Consider the following 8862-nt stretch of genomic DNA (forward strand, 5'->3'; position numbering starts at 1 on the left):
TTGGAAGTAATAGAGATATTCGATTCATCTTCGATGCAACCATCATCATCAAAACTAAGTCTCTTCCAATGAGGAGTGACTTCATCCATTCTTATTGGCTCACCTAATCTCACATTTTTAGCAATAACACAAGCACATGGGAGACCGTATGTGCTAGTAATAGTGCAATCACATTTTGCGCTATCACCACCAAAAGTTTTACCACATTTGGCCTCGTGAAAAATATAATTCAATCCGGCCCGAGACATATTGCCTATCAATTGAGAGTAAAGGATGTTGTCCTTAAATCAATGTTTCAACACCGTAATGCTCCGACTGAATGAGGTTTGTATCTCGTTATGTCTTCTCGGTGGATGTAACACTGACCATCTCAAATAATGAGAGTCGATACTTGTTGGTCTTGTAGGAAGAATCGAGGATGAGCACTGTCGGGAAAATGTTGAACAACCTTATCATTGCAAGTTCTGTACCGCAGCACGTATTTGTTAGCATCCAACATTTTCAACAATTGTTGCATCTCACTCCTATCTCCCCTACTCGCCTTGTTATTGCGGTGCCGTTGATTATACACTTGCCTTATATTCGATACGTTGTTGGGTTCCTTCCTTTTCAATGGGGCAAATATATTTTTCAGTTGGACAAGATTCAAGGACATGTCTTTAATAGATGTCTTCTCTTCGGGATTGAGCCGACAAACACTAGGATGGCCTTGTAATTTTGCGCACAAATCATGGTTATGCAAACCATAAATAACATAGCATCTCCATTTCTTGCTAGCCAACATGTAACAACGGATCTTAAATGGACACTCGCATTTTCTAGTACCCGTGTCGTTTCTTTTAAAATTCCTTAGAGGAGGAAGGTATTTATCGCTTCTTTTGCACATCATTGTTACAAACGGGTTTCTTCTTGCCGTACCATTATCCGATCTTCCTATTACCACAATAAAATCAAGGTTAGTTGCATTCCTACAAATCCATGTTAGCATGCTTTCACGATCATCAAAGTCTTCCTTGCTGCTAAAGTCACCTCCGACATCTACCATCTTTGCGACTACCCCATCAACACTCGTACAAACATCAACTAAAGGGGCTAATTCTCTTGAAATATTATCGGCGTTCACCATACCTATTTGCAAACAATTGCCAAAATAATAGAGAATTACATAACTGTTGTAAAAAAACAGCTCAGTGATTGTTCCGTAGATGCACCTACGGAAGTGTTCATCTTCAACACGTTCCGTAGATGCATTTACGGAAGCAGCGTAACTTTTTTCAGAAATTAGATGCATAATGTGAATAATGTAGTGGTTGAAGATGGGTATTTACCTGAAATTCAGACACCAAAAAGTTTGAGTCTTGGAGTGAAATAAGGTATTGATGATGTAGGGTTTTTAGGGTGTGGAATATGGAGAGTTTGAAGAAATGAAACAATGGGGGAGTGATCATGCTGGTTCAAACTATATCAGACACTTCCGTAGATGCATCTACGGAATAATATGGCGCTAAGCCATTTCGAAGATGAACCTATGGAACTATCTCTGAACTGAATTTATTTGTATTTTCCCCATATATAGTAGTTTATTATACTTCCATAGATAACTGTAACACGGTGAACTGACTTTTATTTTTAATCGCAAACAATGTTGCGGTGAGCATGAGTCGCCACCGTCTTTTATTTTGTCCAATTTTAGGAAAGGTAAAAAGTACAGAAAAAGACCTTTTAAAAAGAAAACGGGCTCGGGGGGTAAGTTATGAAAAGGGAAGGTGTAAGCACCCTTTTCATCCGTAGTTACCTACGGGCTCTTAGTTTGCTTAGCTCATGTTTGTTTTTGTTTGTTTGAAAAGAGTTTTTTGAATAAAAGGACTTTAGCTTAAAAGCGTAGCCTTTGTTTTTGAAAGGAGTGTGAAAGATAGTTTTGGATTTGAGCAAGCAATCTAAGAGCACTACCCTAATAGTTGGTCTTTTTCTATGCTTTTTAAAGTTCCTAGGACTATCCGTACTATGTAGAAGTAGGTAGTCCTTTTATATTGGACATGCGGGTCATCGAAGGGTCATCGAATCGTCATAGAGACTATCCATACCATGAAGAGGGTAGGAAATCCTATGAGATGTGAATAGTCATAGAGGCAACCAGTAAAGATGCCTTAGCAATCCGAAGGGACTATCATCATTTATCAGAGGCAACTCGAGGGACGAGATCATTTCATCGTAGGCAACTCGAAGGGACTATGATCTTTATTTCGAAGGGACAATGATGATTTTTAATTGTAGGCAGCATCTGCTAAGGTGTCCCTACACTTCAAGGGACTTGACTATTATTTTCCGAAAGGCAACCAAGAGGGGCGTACCCTAGAGGTGAGTGTGTGCGACAATCACGTGTGTTAAATTCAGTTATTTTTTATTTATCTTTGATTTGAAAGTGATCTATCGGTTGTTTTTAAATCTTATCATACAATCCTAAACATACATCTAACAAGTATATAGTGCAGAAATTAAAAGCGCGGAAAGTAAATGTCCTACGCTATTACATGGCTTTGGGGTAATTACATAATTAGAGGTGCGGAAAATAAAGTCCTAATTAAACTATTACAAATCCTGAATAGAAATTAAAAGCTTAACATATACAGGTTATAAATGGTGAATGTTCATAAAGTTCAAAAGTCACGGTCTCAAGTGGTACCTCACAAAAACAAGAAAATGTTAGTACGGATAAAATGATAATGAGAATTAATAAAATATAAACAATTATTGAATAAAAGAAAATAACAATATTAAATTCTAAAAAATAAATATTTTTGGTATTTTTGATATGAGAGAAGATATAATGACTTGTTTTTTTTTTGATATTTTAAAAGAGAATAAAATAAACCAATTTAAATTTATTATAGTTAGAAGATTATTTACAAATTAATTAATTCAGTCGAAGAATAATCTTAAAAGTTATATACAAGTTAATAAATCTAGCCTAATCAATTAAAGGTAAATTAAATTAATTACAAGATTAAAAATTATTTTTATTAAAAAAAGGAAAAAAATAGATTAACTAAAAAATGAAACATGGACGTGGCAATATCCATGCCACCATTTTCTTAAAATTTGTTTTGTATTTTTAATAATTAAATGGAATAAATATTTTTATTTTTATTTTTTTTACGAGTTTGTAAGACTAAAACAAATTAATCTAAATCAAAAGAAACCTAATAAACTAAAGAACCAAATTAAATAAAATATTTTTCTGTTTTGTATGTTTTAATAAATAAACTAAACTAACAATACAAATAAATAAATAGAAACAAAGAAGCACAGCATTAGAAACCATCAGGGGCGGTACACCCCTCTTCACCGTATTTTTGACTTTTCAAAACATGCATGTGGCCAATCGAATCGCAACATGTGGCATAAATAAAAAAACATAAATAAATAGACAAGGATAATAACAAACCACAAGATCATGTTTGTATATCAGCCACACAAAAAATGAACACCCACATGATACATACATGTTCCTCTCATCTTCTTCATATTTCAAGATCACCATTTTTAAAGCTTATCCAACAGATCTCAAAAACATCACCATAGCCAATGGAATTCTCATCAAATACAAGGATTAACATAAATGAAAAGAATGGAGGTTACCGATTGCGAGAGATATCGATGAAGGTTGCCGCTGAAATCGAAGGTGGTGTGGCAATGGACTCGCGGCTGTGCATAGTGTCTTCGAACGGTGAGCAGGGCGACGAGATCTGACGCGGCAGCTGACTTGTTGTTGTGTCGGTGATGGATTTGCTTTTATTTTTGTTCTGATGTTGTTTTCCAGTATTCACTATAAACCTGTATCAAAACTTTTTACAATCTGAATTTATTGTTAGTGTAAAATCGACTATTATCATGGTTATGAATTTGTTTAAATTGATTTTTGGGAAAATAATGATTCTACAAGTTTATTAATGGTTTTGGTTATTTATAATTTAGTTTTATGTACCGGTTGCTATTGTGTATGGATGCAGAAAGTGATTTTGATTTTACAGGTTTATGATGAGTTTGTGAGAAGGAATGAAAGTGTGAATTGATATGTGTACGATTGAATGATAGTAGTGATAAATTAGTAATTTGTGTAGTGGTTAGGGGGAATAAAAGATGACAAAATTATTAGTGTGAGATATTGAAAGTGTCTGAAAACCAGAATTGGTTTTCTACGTGAGAGAATGTATGGGTTAGCAAAAGTTGTTTGTTGTCCGGTCCCCCGTGCTGAAGAAATGTTCTCAACTTATAGAGTGAATGGGCGAATGTTTATGGCAAAAAAAACATGTTTTTGATGACCATGAAAATTAAAGATTCTTTCCTTGTTATTTTTAAAAGTTTTCCAAATTCATGAGATCATCCCCTTAATGGTGGTTAAAGGTCTTTAAAGAAATTGATTTGGCTTCTAGAAGCCTTAAAAATGGGCGCCCACTTTTTGTCATCTATTTTGTTTTGATTTTTTTTTATTTTGAATGAAGAATTTCGTAAATTAAAATAAATATAAAAATGTAATTAAAGAAACAATTTTTGTGGGTTTTGAAAATAATTTAAAAAATGGAAATAAAGTTAGAAAATAAAAAGGGAAAACATGTTAGAAATGGGGTTCGAACCCGGGACCTTGCACCCGTTAACCTTACACTCTTACCAAATGTGCTATATTATTTGTTCGAAATAAAAAGCCAATTGAAGGTTTATGAAGTGTCGGCCAACATTTTCTATTTATTAAAATATAAGCAATTTAAGAGTAAACTGCTATATTTTAAAATAGATTTTAAATCGAATATTTATAAAATTCAGGATGTCAATGTAAATGAACCCGAGATTTTATAAAATCCAATTTTTTGAAATAGCTTCGAATTTTTGAAAAGTGTGGGCAAATTTTGGGGTATGACAGCTGCCCCTGTTCAATCTTCTTAAACCTGAGGATGTAGAGTGGTTTGTATGCCAGTCGGAATCTGAAGGTAGAAGAGGATTGAACACTAGAATACCCAGGAATTTGCCCTAGCTGAAGTAGGGACTTTTGTCGGAGATGGGCTTGAAGATGCCATCCAGGTGTATGATGGGGATGAGCTTAAAGATGCCATCTGACTTGATGTACTTAAGAGTCAGAACGTGTCGTACGTTAGACTGTTTCTGAGGAAAAGACCTAGGTTGAGTCGTACGTTAGACTGGGTCTAGCTTGCATCAGCAGATGTCTGGAAAACCGTGCGTTAGGTTGAAGAAATGAGTTGTGCGTTAGGTTGAAGGAATGAGTTGTGCGTTAGGTTGGAGGATAAGTCGTGCGTTAGACTGATCCCCTGTGTTGAAGAGCATTTGAATGTTGATCGTGTCATTACCGTTCGTAGTAGATGAATTAGATCTTTGAGAGTTGGTCGTGTCAGCACCGTTCGTAGTAACTGAATTAGACTTAGGAAATAGTTGATCATATCCACATTGTTCGTGATGATGGAATTAGATCTCTTTAAAGGTCGATCGTGTCAGCACCGTTCGTAGTAACCGAAGTAGATCTTAGAGAGATAATCGTGTCTACATCGTTCGTGATGATAGAATTAGATTCTCTTGTCGTGTCAGTACCGTTTGTAGTAACTGAATTAGACTGGGAAGGTCAGTGATCGTGTCTACACCGTTCGTGATGATAGAATTAGATCTCTGGGAGTTGACCGTGTCGGCACCGTTCGTAGTAACCGAATTAGGCTTAGTTTGTCATTGATCGTGTCTACACCGTTCGTGATGATAGAATTAGATCTCTGAGTGTTGACCGTGTCAGTACTGTTCGTAGTAACTGAATTAGATCTTTGAAAATGACCGTGTCATTACCGTTCGTGGTAAATGAATTAAGCTTAGTTTGTCATTGATCGTGTCTACACCGTTCGTGATGATAGAATTAGATCTCTGAATGTTGACCGTGTCAGTACCGTTCGTAGTAACTGAATTAGATCTTTGAAAATGACCGTGTCATTACCGTTCGTGGTAAATGAATTAGGCTTAGTTGGTCATTGATCGTGTCTACACCGTTCGTGATGATAGAATTAGATCTCTGAGCATTGACCGTGTCAGTACCGTTCGTAGTAACTGAATTAGATCTTTTGTCGTGTCAGTACCGTTCGTAGTAGCTGAATTAGACTGGAAAGGTCAGTGATCGCGTCTACACCATTCGTGATGATAGAATTAGATCTCTGAGAGTTGATCATGTCAGTACCGTTCGTAGTAACCGAATTAGATCTTTGAAAATGATCGTGTCATTACCGTTCGTGGTAAATGAATTAGATCTTTGAGCGTTGACCGTGTCAGTACCGTTCGTAGTAACTGAATTAGATCTTTGAAAGCGATCGTGTCATTACCGTTCGTGGTAAATGAATTAGATCTTCGAGCATTGACCGTGTCAGTACCGTTCGTAGTAACTGAATTAGATCTTGGAAAGTTGGAGATTTTGTTCATTTGTCTGTACTTGTATTCTGAAAAAGGGTAAGGTTAATCTTTATGCAATGTCATGATGCATGTGATGCATGGTGCAAATGAAGTTCTCAAAATAAATGAGAATTTTTTATGTTGTGTACGTATTTGTCATGATGTATCATGAACAATGTATGAATAGGCTATGTAGTTGAATGAATGTTGTATGGACACAATTGTGTGATTGATAACTTTGTTTAGCAGTCTGATTGAGAACATAAATCTCTCTTTGTTGTTGGAGATGATTACAATGCTTCTGATCTTAGAATGACCTTGTTGGGAATTCTTTCCTTATGTGCAAGGTTACTCAGCTTGAGGATTTTTTATTACCGTTTGGGGATGAAAGTAATTTGAAGGATCTGATCTTGATGTGCCCTGACTGAGGATAAGAGAGATGGATAACCTTCTGATGTACTATCTGAACAATTGTCAGCTGCGAGTGCCAACCTTGCTGGAGATAGTGAGTTTGAATAAACCCTGCTGGAGGAGAAGATTGTATCGGGAACTTGCAGTGTTGGAGACGTACACTCCGTCGGAGAACCAGGTCTCTGTGGGGATATTTTGTGTAAACAACTCTGTAGGGAAGATTCCCCGAGGTTTAAAATTTCCATTTCCCCATGTCTTCAGGTATTTCGTCACTTGCTGTTGGAAAACATTTTCTTGACCATATGTGGCCCTTTGCATGTGGGAGTTCATCTGCCCCTGGATTTAGTAACCTAGTACGCTTGATGATCGAGATTATTGGAATTTGAACTTCGAAGGAAAGAAAGATACTGACATCGTCTGATACTAGCAGCTAAACAGCTCTTGCTGAGATTTGTGATTAATGCAGCATGCCCCCAGTGATAGGCTTGCCCCTCTGACTATTTAGTGCCTTTGAGAGATTCTCTGTATCTTGACTTGATTGCCCCAGATGAATGAGATAGTAACATGTCCCGCCCCTTGTATATACAGGCTTGTGACTGACTGAGTCAGGCGTATGAGACGTCTCTGCAGCTTTATCTGGGGGGACTTTCTGAGATTCGTGCTATCATAAGCAACATGCCCTTGTATCATGAACTTAGGAATCATGCCCCTGGTTGATTGGGGTTGGAGGTAATTTCAACTGTGCTTGGGTGAAGGCTCCTGGTTGTTCAGCAGTTTTGAGAGATCCTTTGAATCTTGGCCTGATTGCCCCAGATATCTGAATGTTTACTCGATGGAGTATTTCGATTGCTTTTGTGCCCTTGAGGGTGATCAGAATTTGAGACATTCTTGCTTGAACTCAACGGAGTGCAGAAGACAACTTGTCCCTTGAGAGGATTAAACTTTTCATCAACAGCTCATGATGGAAGCTTTCCTGGTGTCAAGTACTTATTCATATGCAAAGAATGTTTAGTATGAGAAATATAATTCTAATGCAAAGTTCATGTTTGTCTTGAAGTTTTTTTTTTTTTTTGAAAAACAATTTTTTTTGAAATGATGTCAAAACATCGATTTTTTGCGTAAAAGGTGGTGTGATACCAACTCAGATGTTTTAGCAAAACTCATAGGAGTCGGTTTACCGTATTCTCGTTTATAGTATGCTTTCGAATTAACTCTGCTTCAATTAGGACTTTTAAGGGTTGTAACATGGTCAGGTTCACGGTTTTTAGAAAAAAAGATTTTCAGGCTCAAAATTTTATTGGTGCCCACCCCCTTCGTGATGTTCTCCAACCTAAGTTCAGTTAACTCGATGTGAGCATTCATCCTTCAAGAGGAGTTTGAGACGATTGAGGAATCAATGAGGTGTTTGGACATGGCAGTCATTTACCTTTTATTCTTGGTGTCTGATCACACGATCTTGAATTTATAGACACACGAATTTGCCCCTTTTATTGAGGATCTTTTTTGTTTCCCTAACTTTTGCCTGGACAAATTCTTTTGAATTCTGAGTTTGAAGTCCAGCGGGATGCCCTAACTTTTGCCTTAGTCATTTGTTTTCAAGTTATTGACTTAGCGGGATTTCTTTTCTCTTTTTTTTTTTTTTTTTTAATTTGTTCTTTTTATTTTTTGAGCAAGTCGTATGATCCTGAGACGTCTTTTTGGAAAGATTGTGACTGCCTCATTTCTTAATTGACGAGGGATGACCATTGTGGTATTGACCTTTCCTCAATCTTTTGAAAGATAACCATTGTTGTATCCTTGGATGTGTATTCCTGATGAATGTTGAACGCTCGATCAGGTTAACTGAACACTACCTTGCCCCTAGGTTAAATGTGAGGTTTTTTCGTATAGAAAAGAAACTCCTACTTCAAGGCTCAAAGGGGTTGACAAGGGATTAACTTCCTTATATCTCCAGTGTTTAGGGATTTGAAACAATGCCTGTACATCATCAACAGGGTTTTACTCGAAAGCATACCATTT

The 8862-nt window shown here is 36.7% G+C and overlaps 1 protein-coding gene across 1 annotated transcript; it reads right to left on the reverse strand.

The window, feature by feature from the left end:
• Positions 1-370: 370 nt before the first annotated feature.
• LOC131598150 (uncharacterized) lies at positions 371-1126 on the reverse strand. Its single transcript, XM_058870780.1, has one exon. The coding sequence runs from the start codon at positions 1124-1126 to the stop codon at positions 371-373; it is 756 nt and encodes a 251-aa protein (XP_058726763.1).
• Positions 1127-8862: the final 7736 nt, after the last annotated feature.

This window comes from Vicia villosa, linkage group LG4, assembly GCF_029867415.1.
Source record: "Vicia villosa cultivar HV-30 ecotype Madison, WI linkage group LG4, Vvil1.0, whole genome shotgun sequence".
NCBI lineage: Eukaryota > Viridiplantae > Streptophyta > Magnoliopsida > Fabales > Fabaceae > Vicia > Vicia villosa.